Below are 12,929 nucleotides of genomic sequence, written 5' to 3' on the forward strand. Positions count from 1 at the left end.
ACACAGTCAAGTTCACAGCTGGTGAGGTTCAAGGTCCCTGGGAGTGACTCTGGCATCACATGTGCACATCCCCGCCTCCCTGCCCCCCCATCATCATCTCAGAATGTCTGACATGTACAGAGTGACCATGTATGAGAGCAAATGCAGGGGTGATTTTGATGCTTCGTATGGCGAGGCCTACAGAGGAAGGCCGTTTTCTATGTTCGTTTCTAAGTTACCGCGTCAGCAGGAGACTCGGGACAACCAGGAGAAGGGCTCAGTTCTCACGGCAAACTGCAGGGTCCTGACGTGTCACACGTTCTCCACGACTACCTTGGAACGGGCGACACTGATCACGCAGAGACAGTTTTTCAGCTTCATATTTGCTTAACTTAAAAAACACCCACACCAAATATATAAGGGTTTTGAATCCTTACTCAAGGATGTGTTCATTGATTTTTAGAGAGGAGGGGGGGAGGAGGAAGAGAAGGGGGAGAGGAAGAAGAAGAGAAGGAGAAGGAGAAGGAGGAGAAGAAGAGACAAATACCAATGTGAGAGAGAAACATCGACTGGTTGACTCTCCTATGTGTCCCTACTGGGGATTGAACCTGCAACCTACGTATGTGCCCTGACTGGGGATCGAACCTGCAACCTTTTGGTGTACAGGACAATGCTACAACCAACTGAGCCACCCAGCCAGGGCTATATTAATTCTAATTCAACAAGAAAAGTTCTGATATTAATTTGCTTTCATTTTTTGGATAGGGGACATCACTGTGCATTAACGATTAACTCCCTGGTATAAACCAGGTTTGGTGCCGGTGCTCCTGGGCCTGACCCTCTAAGATCTGAGCCATGGTAATGTGGGGACAGGCTTCACTGGCCAGCTAGGCTAGCCTCATCCATGCTGGCTCAGCGTGTGTTTCTTCAATGGCCTCGAGGCACCACAGAAGCCCCCGAGCCCGGGTGACGTGCCTGCAGCTGGTTAACAGCATGGGGTACAGAGAGGATGTTTTCCTTTCTGCGACTGAAACACCATAAAAGCTAAATAAGCAGTTACTTTCCCCACATGTGACTCACAGCCAGAGAGGCAAACCATTTGTTCCTGGTAAATTACGACCTTGTGCAATCGGGCCAGACAGCTGCCAGCCACAGAGATGGAAAACAGATGTGGCCGCAGATCAAAGCGGAGGACTCTGGGCGGCCGAGGAGGCCCCCGGCACAGCGCAGGCCCAGGAGCCCGCCGGCTCCCCGCTGTCAGGAACAGTCGCCCGAAGCCGGAGGAGACAGGGCTGAGTCACTGAGAAACCGCTGCTGGATTCACAGCAGGACGAAACCAGGGCCCGGGCTGTTCGCAGGCTTGGGAAGGTACGACTTTTGGCAAAGAAGACCATAGCTGAGTCAGTGTAGTAAAATCTTCAAATTAGAGCTGAAGTTTATGTAAGGCCAACTCAACCAATTAAAAACAGATGCATTCCGCGATTAAAATCTTTAGCCATGGTGTTCGTGCTGTGAGTGAACTACACACCGGACAGGGGCCTACGGAGAGAAGCAACGTGGTGGAAAAGACGAAAACGGCTGGACAGCCGCTCCTGGGAAAAGGGTCTAGGAGGGTGGGAAGTCTGCAAGGGGCCTCACTGGGCTGAAGTCACAGGGTCAGCAGGCCGGTGCCCCTTCTGGGGGCCCTGGGGAGAACCCAGGTCCTCGTCTTTTCTAACATCTAGAAGCTGCCCTTTGTCCGTATTCCTTGGCCAGGGGTCCTCTCGTTGCTGAAGCTGGCGATGGCCCATGGGGTCTTTTTCATGAGGCCATCTCGCTAGTTCTGCCTCTTCTGCTTCCCTGCTCCCAACCTCAGGGCCCTAGTGATTGCACTGGACCCACCGGGACAATTTCCTTCCCTGAAGATCAGCTGATCAGAAGCATTGATTCCATCTGCAACCTGAACTCTCCCTTGCCACATAAGGTAACACACCCCCAGTTTCTGAGGGACAGGCCATGAGGAACATCTACCGGACGCACGAGCAGGGAGACGTTATTCTGCCAACCACAGAGCTGAAGTTACACTTTTCATTTGCATTCATCCATCCCCCAGTTTGACTGGCGATAAGCCCCTTGAACATGGGAGATAAATTTCTCCATTCCACGCACCTAACAGTTTCAGACAAAGGAGCTGTTCAGGTGGGTACTGCCTTGCCCGAGGAGGCACGGAATGACTCAGTAACAAAGCAACTGGATTCTCATCCAAGGCCTAGACCACCCTGCACCACGAAGCAGAGCTCAGCCCCGAAAGCCTTTCTGCGGAGCGACAGAAGAGATGCCCCCACCCTTCGCGCCTCACCGGAGTCGGCCGTGTGCAGCATCAGCCACCGGATGGCGACGTTGCAGTCTCTCAGGCAGTTCAGCAGCCGCGGGATGTTGTCCAGCACCATCTCCTCCCTCAGGCAGCCTTCCTTCAGAAACTGCTGCACTTGGGCGTGCACTCGCTCGCTGACCGCGGCGCATCTGCTTGCCTTTGCGAGTAAAAAGCTTGAATTACATTTTTAAAAAGAGAGAGAATCGTGTCTTGAAGGCGAGTCACATTGGAGTAGACCCCGGGATGGATGCTAACACTTCTATGAGATGACGAACATATGCCCCATAGCGGCAAAGGCTCAAAGGCAAGTGGTTTATTGGGCATTTTAAAGAAGAGTATTGAACTCAGAATCAAGAGACTAAAATCTAGTCCTGGCTGGGATTAAACGTCGGTGTGACTTTGGGTTTAATCTCTGTGTACTGGTTTCTTCATATGTATGCAGAGAAGTGGACCAGGTGGTTCCCTTCTATTTTGGGTGGAAAAGAAACATAAAGGCAGGAGATAAACGATCTGTTATTCCTGTTACTATCAACAGAGCAGGCGGAGCAGAGCAGAAACATGCAAGAGATGAGACTTCTCACAAACACACGAAAGCTTAACAAAAACACCTCAGTGAATCAAGGCCAACCGGATTTGCAGACCTTTTGGAAATTTGGTCACTCTGCTCTATCGAAAGCAAGAGTTAAGTGTTAAACACCATTCACCTAGTCAGGTTCGTTTACGACCGTCACTAGCTGCTTCATCAGGGGACTCTGAAAAACGCCTTACAATGTCACAAATGAGAAAATGCAATTTGGGAAAGAGCTTTCAGTCATGAAAAATTAATGCTCCGAGGCCGGTAAGTACGGAGGAAGCACCACTTTCTCTAATCCACTTCTAGGAGGCATTCCAAGACTGGAATTATTCTGTGCATTATTTATGGAATGCAATGTATTTGGTAAAACCATGCTGAAGGTTTTGAATCAGTATTATTCTATCCACACTGGAAACTCAAAAATTCAGACAGTCGGGCTGAGGAAGAGAATGGTTTAGAAACACCAGGTATACTTCCCAATAAAAAATTTTATTCTTTTTACTCGGTTGTTTCTTTCTACCTTGTGCTCTTTATCGAAAAGACATAATGTAGCCATTTAAACCCTAGGCTTTAGTCTTGGTGCGCATCTTGCCCATCAGGGATGACGAATGTAAATTACGGTGACAGGCAAAGGTGAACATTCAGTTACTGTCTCCTACATTCACCCTGTTGATGGAAGCATTACAGTTCTGGTTACCGGTAGAAGCACCTCAACCGATAAGGACAGAGTCTTTAAGCAAGAGTAAATAAAGTCAACAGAAGCCCCATGCCACTCTGATTCCTTTTAGGATGTTGACTCTTCCCCAGGACCCAAGTCTCCCATTTACATATATACCGCACATGTTAAAAATCTACAATTATCTATCTTATTCTGCAAAATCCATCTTCCCCTAATCACTGCATTCATGTTTTCGCGGACATCTTCCAAGTGCCTTGGGAAATCTACGTGGCTCCTTTCCTCCCCCTTAAGGAAGGCTGGCAGTTATTGGAGAGTCGGATTGGCCAGAACTTACCTGTTCTCTGACGTTTGCGAGGTCCAGAGTATTGTTTAAAGCCGTTTTTGCAGCTTTGTAAGGTTCCCAAGCCTCTGCGAGGTTAACTGTGATCCCCATGTAAATGCTAATTACCTGAAAGAGGAGACATTCACTCAGTATTTGCTAAATACCCACCTGCTTCAAGGCAGGGGCTGGAAAGGCACAAAACTAGAGACGCTGCCCACTCCAACGTTTAAATGCCATTCCAGAGAAAATCGGTGAGAAATCAAGATTTCCCAGATATACAGGGAAGTGTTTCTCCTTATGAGCACCTTGGATCAAGAGTGACAATGCTGTTATTCATGGAGCAGTAAGTAAAACAAGGTTCTCCTTTCACATGGCTACGTGTCCGATTCCCAGATGAAAACGAGTGAACTCTGGTCACTTTGACTAGACTTGGACTTGACTAGAGGAGGTACTCAAACGTTTTCACCCCAGTCTTTACACTCTTAAAAGCTACTGAGGCCCCCAAAGAACTGTTTTGAAAAAGGTGGATTATATCTATTGGCATTTATCACATTACACATTAAAACTGACCAATTAAAACAAATTTAATTCATTTAAAATACAATAAACCCATTACATGCTAACATAATTTTTTGTATTAAAAAACTCCAATAAAACTCTCCCCTCCCCGAACCTGTGAGAATGGCATTGTTTTACATTTGTCTTTAAAAAAAAAATCACCATATTTTTCGTACTATAAGATGTACCCCCCAAATTTGGAAGGAAATGGGGGTGCATCTTATAGTCCAAATGTAGCTTGCCTGGCTCACTGTGGGGTGGGGTGGGGGGAGGGTGGTGGTGGTAGAGCAGGGTCACAGGTTATTAAATATTTTACCACATTTTTTTTTGCTTCAAAAGTTTTTTTCTTCTTTTCCTCCTCTAAAACCTAGGTGTGTCTTATAGTCCTAAAAATATGGTATATACAATCCCTCCTTCGCCCTACTAGTGTTTTTCTTTAAAATTCTCTTGGTGTAATCTTAGTATTTTCTCACTAGCTTTTTATTGGTTGGCATGTGCCCAGCATTATCTGTTTCTATTCCTTCACTTTCAGTGTGCCGGGCTGCTCTGCTAGGAGCGTTAAGTGTCCTGTAACCGGACTTCGGTCCTCCTCACTTCTAGAAGTGTCTCATGGCCCACACTTTTTCACTAAGTGTAGGTGAATGAAGCTGGACGACCAGAGCTCTCTTCTCCGCTCCTTAGTTCTTGCTCGTGAGAACGGCCATGTGCAGACAGGAGGCAGCACCTCTTGACTGCGGTCCGCTCTCCTCGCAGGAAAGGTGCCCGCTCAGGCCCCTCGCCATGGAGTCTGCATTCAACAGAAGGAAATAAAAGCTGCCGCCAGAGAGCGCGGCCAGCCTTGCTGCTCTCTGTGGAGACCTCTGAGCAGAGGCAACACTGAATATGCATGCACACTAAGTATATTAACTCAGTTTCATTCCTTTGAGAGTTAATATTCTTAAGTGAAACACCGAAAAGTTACAAGCAAATCAATCCCTGCAGTAATCTAAACCTGCACAGCCCCATCCGTGTTATCTGGAAGATAAAACTTACTATGTCAGTGAAATTCCTGTTGCTGGAATGACAGATTAGATGAATTCTGCCAATTTAGATTCATAAAATAGAAGAGAATAAAGAAAGGCTTGTGGAATTTAGCTGCAATCTCTGTAGCCAGGGCAAGATACACTATAACACATGGTTTTATCTTCAAAGTATCCACTTAAGAAAAAAACAGATTCAGGAAATTTTACCGGATGATCTATTCGTCCGTGTGATGATTTATAAAGTTTTCAACACCCTGAAAGTAATTTTACCTAAGTGACTTTATCTCTCACTCTTCACGACGTATGGCCTCTGGGTAACGGGCCAAAAGGATGGAGAAGCCAGGTCTCCGATGCGCTGGCTAGAGAGAAAACAAGGCAAAACTAACAGCGGTACTTGCCCAGTTATCCGGGAAGTATTTATCCACGATCTCTCTCATCTTCGCCTGCTGGGTGTGGAGGATGGAGGGTTCGAAGTAGAGGATGACGTAGAGCATGGCGGCCTGGGTGGCCAGGGCCGTGCTGCGGTGCTCCGGCAGCGGGTACGCCGAGACCTGCGGGGCGGAGAGGACACCGGGAGGGGTGGCCGCCGGTGACGACTGAGCTTCCGTGCGTCACGCGTGCGGCCCAGGTCTAGGACACCCGGGAGAGGAGCCCAGCCCCTTGCAGGACCGTGGACACCGGGAGGAATCCTCCGGCACTGCTACCCAGGGCCTGCCCTCTCCCCCCAACCACCGCATTCTCCTCGTCCTCCCAGCCCTGGACTCCGCTGCTGCACTTCTAAGTCTTTTCCTTTCAGAAAGCAAGTGGCAGCCCCAGGCCTCCCACCAGTCGTCCACCTCCAGGTCTTTCCTGTGGGTGTCTCAGACCCGACAGACTCCACGCTCGCCACTGCTGTCCTCTCTCATCCTGTCTGTCCCTTGGCTCACCCAAGTCCGACCCCCACCACCACCTCGACGGAGTCTCCTGTGGTGGCGCATAACCTCGCAGCCACCCAACTCCACGGCCTCGATTCAGCCCTCTCACTAAATCCTCCCGGGAGTGGAGGTCTCTCCTCCCCCGTTCCCCAGACACCGCTCCTCTGGGTGCACTCTGCTGGGCGGCCTCCTCCTGCCTGCCTTTCCGAAGCGGCTGCGCCCGGCCCACGCCTCCTGCCCTAGGAATCCCGGGCGGCACACGGTACAGATCGCCTCGAGGACTATAAGCAGAAAGGGAGGAAATCATCACAAGGACAGGCAGGGCAAGGTCACATGGAACCCGGCCAGGTCTCTGGAAGGGCCTAGAGCCGTGAACCAAAAAGCCTTCGGTGTCTCTCCTTGTGTTTGCCCAACCTTTCTCTCCCTCTCCAGGCCATTTTCTCTAACATGGCGGAAGGACGCCACCCCAAACTCCAGATTTTGTGTGATGTGAGCTGTTTCTCAGGCCCAACTCCAAATTACCTGGCGACAGGGAATCTGACCCATCTTAGGTCATGTGACTGGCCCTGCTCCAATCAGCCAGGGACAGGAGGCGCAGGGCAGAGTGGGGAGGACACATAGCACAACCAGAGCCTAACCCCTGTGCTAATGGAATGAAGGTCACGAGCAAGGAGAAAACTGAAACACATTGCCTTGAGAAATGGCCAAAATGGACTGCACAGGAGGCTTGAAGGGGTAAGGACAGGGAGTGAAAAACCAGCAGGAGTTCTGAAGTCACTCAGGCCTGAATTCAAACTGCGGTGCGGCCACCTAGCCACCTGACCGTGTGAAAGTTGCTCAAGGCCCCTGAGCCTCAGTGTTCTCAACAGCAACATGGGATTATGCTGCCCACTCTGCACGACTACCTTAAGGAACAGAGAAAATGGTTTACGAAAAAACCTCTTTCGATTCTGGTTCATACTGAATTCTCAATAAATGGCAACAAATATTATAAAGAGCTGCTGTCTGCAGGTGGCTCCTGACTTTGAGTTGTCTTAGAAGATCTCTTTCATTTACACTTAACACACTCATACGACACACTGTCAGGTCACCTAAAGAGCTGTGCAGGGCAGGTGTGCTCTGTGATAAACGATATCTCGTTACCAAAGGTTCAACTTCCTTCTAGTAAAACTACGTTTTCTTCAGGAAAATGAAGTCAAATGGCAGCTTCCGTTGGCGTCCTTTTTGGGGAGGAAAGCAAGACCACTTCCAAATGCTGCAGGGCTTTCACAGCCCTGCTCACGCTGTCTCTTTCGTCTGCACTGCTCTCATGCCCCGTTACAATGTTGCCGCCTGTTACCGCTCCTTCCCCCGAGGTAACATTCCTCTTGTTCTACTGTAATTCCTTTAGCCATCTGTCTGCTTTCCTCACCTGCAAGCTCATTACACACACTGACCACGGCCTCCCTTGGCGGCAATGTATCCGTAGCACATGGACAGACACCTAACACACACTCAATAACTGCTTCTTTCCAAATATGGCTCCAATCCCACCTCTTCCCCCAAATCTCTAATTCTGCCCAAATTAGTATCCCTCTGTCCTCTACCATCCCATAGCGTAGCTCAAAGGTCGTAAGTAATTTTAAGCTGCTTTTACCCTTTGGAAGAAGGAGGAAGGGAAGGGTAGGAGTAACTAAGGAAGCAAGTGAAATCAGTCTTTTAAATTACTAAGATTGTAATGGACTCAGTCCCCACCTGGTTGTAAACATCGTCAGATCTTAGCCGGCCAATGACCATACTGACGAAGGATTCGTTGATAGGCACTCTCCGGAAATAGCTCTCGGGATAGTTGGGTGGTCTCTTGGCCCCTGGTTGGCTGGAATAGCCTGTACTTCGGAGCAGCTTGCAGATGTCATCCATGTTTGAATCGGCAGAAGACCGAGCAGCGCTGAGTCACGTTCGCAATGGGAGAGAGAGGACCAAACATTAGAAACTCAGAAGTCCAACCCAGCCGAAGGATTTCTTGACTTCATCTAGTTTTTCATATGACTGTGGATCAACTTATTTCCTTAAGGTTCATCATTATATTTTCAGAAAGGCTATTACAACACAGCAAGCTTATAAGATGGGATCTTATATATAAGTTCTATGTTAAGACCCATAACCCCTTTTCCAAACTCTTTGGGTCTGCATTTGTTTCAGAATATAGTATTTTTCAAATATAAGAAAAGCATATGGTATGTAGACTATAGACAATATGATACTCCTGCAGGGTCTCAGTGGGCACTCCATGATCAACACATATGAATAGTTCCGTAGTAAAGTTTGGGAATGTTCACACAAGTGAGATCATACTTGCTTGCTCAGGATTTGACTTCATCTGAGTTCAGGTTTGATCGGGTTTTGCTGCTGCAGGAGTTATTCTGCATGCCTGTGTGTGTGTGTGTGTGTGCATGCACGTGTGTCTATTTTCTATAGCTCTTTGGATTTCAGAATTGTGCATAAAGAATGTGAACCCACTCCAACGTTTCATATATTAAAAATAATTTTGAAAATTACAACAATGTAAAGTGAAATATACACTAATTGGTTTTTCTTGGTGAGGTGCACTTTCCATGCAGATTTCATCGAAACATCTTGATTTTCGGGTGGCTGCATGTAGTAGTGATCCTTCAAAGAGACCCAGAGAGTCTTAGATGGGAAGGTGACCTCCTCCTGGACGTGTCTCCTTCGTCACAACCCTGACTTGCAATTTCCCAGCGTCCCTTCAACAATGGACCCTCACATTCCCATGAATCAGCTGTTGTGCCCCAGGGACAAAGCCAGATTGTCAGAGCTGGGCTTGAGGGACAAACTTCTTCCTTATGTTCTTTATCATTTTTGTCTTCCCAGGTCCTTTCAGAAATAGAGGCAAGGCCATTCAAAGTTCATTTAAAAAAACATGGATATGAGGCGGCTGCTGGTCACACTGAGGAGACCGGACTCCGCAGCGGGCGGACAGCCCCCAGTGACACAGCTGACAGGAGGCAGGCCAGCGCAGTGGCTGAGGACCAGTTCACTGCTGGGGAGGCGCAGTCCCAGGTGCTGCTGAAAACACAACGTCCCCCAACAACCCCCTCTGCTGACCTCCTTGCCCTATTTAGGGTGTCCTGTATTGTAAGTTTGAAAACGTTAATGCTAGTCTACACACTGCTGGCCCAAGTTCCTAACACTGACTCCTGCTTATCAGCTGTTTCTTCCCTGAATTTAGACTACTTCTGACATTGACCTTGTGTCCCGATTTTGACTCATTAATCCAACAAACTGACACCTGTGTGCCAGGTACTGCAGTTACAGCGTTGGTTACAGTGGTTCCTGGTTTTAAGACCCTATTTCCTGAAGTCGCAGCTCTGTACGGACACGCCTAACACGGGTCCTGACGGGTGCTGCTGCTCGTTTCGTGTTTGTTTCCTGCACACGTGAGAGAAATCACTCTCGGCCTGGCCCCCGAGGGGTGACTTTCCAGAGCCATCCACCTAACACCGACAACAGAAAGTTCATGCATTCATTTCCTTACATCTGCCACAGAGTAACATTTGGAACTTTAAAAACAAACCAAACAAAAAACCAAGAAAAAAACATTCGTTAGACTTCCACATTCCCAAATGTATCTTTAAGGGAAAGAAGATTCAGATTCCTTTAAAAACAAACAAACAAAAATGACATGGCAGCATGGATGTGATAATCTTTAGGTCTCTAATTATCTACAGCATGTAGAATAATTTATCTGTAATCCACAGACCATGTGACATCTAACCTATGACGATGACATAAAACACAGAGTTAACTGCTGTATTACCATCAGAAGAGATAAAGAATCTTCTGCTTTTGCATTCTAGGTCCTATCGCTGCTGTTCCCCCCAGAAGCGGTGTGGACACCTGAACTGCCCGTTACCCAGAGCAGTGCTCTCGGCGCGGGGAGCCCCAGCCCAGGCGTACCTGTATCGATAGTAAGAAACCAGCATCCTCTCTCTGACTTCCCCTTCAATCTTCTGGTCAACAACCAGCAGCATAACGCCATAGAGGTACAGTGCTTCACACTACGCAGCGAGAAAAAGACAATGGCCAAACTCACAAGAGTATCCATTCTCCTGAACGGTGGGTGATGACGGTTAAAGAGCTCACTTTGCTCCCATTGTTCCTAAGAGCTTCATATGACAAAAAGAATGCAGGTTTCTCCCAAACGGTCCTCACCTTCTGTACAGAACGAGCTTTGCAAAATATACGCGAGATAAATTTCAACTCCCGGTGACCACCTTTCAGTCGGCCTGGTTTTGACCTTTTGCGTGGGATGCCAAAATGGAATCCCAATATTAGGAATGCCTCAAGGTCATTCACTTGTTTAACAAACACTTCTTAAGTGATCACTGTGTACGAGGTACTAGGCTAGATGTCTGGGACGCAAAAGATAAAGAGGGGATTGTTACACTGAAGCTCAGAAACTCTGCATAGTCTTTATTCCCTCGTACTTCCGTTCAAGGTCCACTGTGTTCTAAATCCACATACAGATCTGTCAGTTAGAAGATAATTATTAGTTTATTTTGCTTCTCTTTAAAGAAGGGAACTCAATGTATTTGTGACTCACAGGAAAAAAAGTGATGCTAAGCTTGACATTCTTGAATCTCTATTTTGAGTGGTCACTAGTACTTACTAAAAGTTGTTTTCCATCTTCATTGAGAAGCACACTTTCTAAGGTTTGCTGGATATAGATGCCTTCGTTGAGATCATCCAGGTACCTGAAAGTGAAGCCCCAGAGCAAGTGATTCACTGATAACGAAAACTGTAACAACATCTCTGATGAAGGGAAGTAAAGCTTTCCGAGAGATCAGGCAGGAAACTTGGCATCCTGGCCTTCACCTAGTTTGTGAGCTGCAACGCATCGTGATCAGGGTCAGAGGTTGACAGTTAGGCTGCTCCAAGTGAAAGGGGTATTCCCTCGTCCTGATTTATGAATTACAGGTATCTTAGGGAGTACCACTAACAGCACGAGAACATGGAACAGTTAGTCTAAAAGCTAATGAGTAATGAATTCTGAAGGGTGGGAAGGAAGAGAATATTGTGTGGTTGGAGATGAGAAGGCAGGCTATGGTTACCAATGCTACAAACATATGCTCCCTTTTTCTCTGCTTGGTAGATATGACACACTAGAACGTGATCATAAACCACAGGACTGGAAGCTATGAGTTAGTAGAACTGAGATCATTATAATACTTCACAACATCAGGAAACTACAATAAAACTTCAAACTACTTAGGATGACTAGTGTCGCAGGAAGGACAAGACACTTATGCACGAGATAATCCAGTAAATTCTGCAGTAACTCAGATTTACACGTTCTAGGACGCCCCCTTTCCCTCTCCAATACTCACTATCAGAATAAGTGGCCCTAAATTAATCAGTACCTGTTTAAGTCTACAATATACTTGTGCACGCTTTGAAATGCCAAATAAAATCTGGTCACAATTTCTATGTTGTTTTCACGAAATTCTTCATCTAAATCCTGTAGCTCTGGCTTAGCTTCCAGTTTGCTTTCCCATAATTCTGGACCCTACGAAGAAAAACACATTTATGGAGACATCAACCAGAACAGACTTGGTGGTAACAATTTCTCTGTATTCTTTAAGCAATTTGTCCTTATGCCTTCAAAGGGATGTGAAAAGCTGTAAGGAGAGCAACAGAAAGTAGAGAAGTGAACAGAAGCCCAGATGTAAAATCTCCTTCAAACCAATGAGTCTGAAATGCAACCACAAGGAGCACGCTTTAATGTGAAATGTATTACGCCAAAGTGACCTTCTGAAAATTCAATTCTATTGTGCTAGGGCTTCACATAACACCTTTATATTACTTTCCAGTTAGTTAACTGATATTAAATTTGGTTTAAATATCTCTTCTAGTTAACTTTTCGCCCACAATGACTTAACCGCCCAGAGAGAGCATGCTTTCGTAGGGAAGACAAGGGTCCCAGTGCTATGGGGGCGGGCTACCTTAAAGTAGCTGAAATCGAATATGATATCCCCGTATTTCTGCTGATCAGCGCGGTCCTTCAACCGGAACACCGCGGGGATGAACTCGGAGAGCCGCAGCAGCTCGGCGATGATGGCGTTGCCGCAGGAGACGATCCGCAGGATGGCCTGGCCGCAGAGGTTGTTCTCCGCCAGGAAGTCCAGCATCCTGAGGCCGGGCCGCTCCGCACCTGGCCGCTGCGGAGGATGCGGAACCGGCTTCGGCTTCGGGGCCGCGGTCTGTGGATGGTCAGACGAAACCAGGTCTGCTGACAGATGTTAGCTCCATTTAAGAAACTGTACCTGCAAAAAAAACAAAACATCTCCATTTTTCAAAGAAGCATGTGAAACACACACACATAAGGTTTTTCTCCCTAACTCCCTCAAAAACACACAAACAAGAAAGATGAATTCTGATGGGGGGGCATTTATTCTCCACTCTTTCTGTTTTCTGTGGGGAAGGGCTTTGATAAATGAACACTCTTGGCCTCTTTCCCAACTCGTCACT

The 12,929-nt window shown here is 47.2% G+C and overlaps 1 protein-coding gene across 2 annotated transcripts in view; it reads right to left on the minus strand.

Annotated features, from left to right (window-relative positions):
• WASHC5 (WASH complex subunit 5) overlaps positions 1-12,929 on the minus strand; it is a 54,004-nt gene that overhangs the window by 36,788 nt on the left and 4,287 nt on the right. Inside the window, exons 2-9 of one of the 2 annotated variants that reach the window (XM_028533923.2) lie at positions 12,404-12,724; positions 11,822-11,967; positions 11,071-11,155; positions 10,359-10,459; positions 8,136-8,328; positions 5,886-6,038; positions 3,920-4,033; positions 2,318-2,489 (exon numbers count right to left, since the gene is read on the minus strand). In XM_028533923.2, the coding sequence (XP_028389724.1) occupies positions 2,318-2,489; positions 3,920-4,033; positions 5,886-6,038; positions 8,136-8,328; positions 10,359-10,459; positions 11,071-11,155; positions 11,822-11,967; positions 12,404-12,589 (1,150 nt within the window). In that variant the 5' untranslated portion in view covers positions 12,590-12,724. The remainder of the gene's footprint in view (positions 1-2,317; positions 2,490-3,919; positions 4,034-5,885; positions 6,039-8,135; positions 8,329-10,358; positions 10,460-11,070; positions 11,156-11,821; positions 11,968-12,403; positions 12,725-12,929) is intronic. The other variant, XM_036031413.1, reaches the window with a different exon arrangement.

The sequence above is a fragment of the Phyllostomus discolor genome, chromosome 7 (genome assembly GCF_004126475.2).
Source record: "Phyllostomus discolor isolate MPI-MPIP mPhyDis1 chromosome 7, mPhyDis1.pri.v3, whole genome shotgun sequence".
Taxonomy (NCBI): Eukaryota; Metazoa; Chordata; class Mammalia; order Chiroptera; family Phyllostomidae; genus Phyllostomus; species Phyllostomus discolor.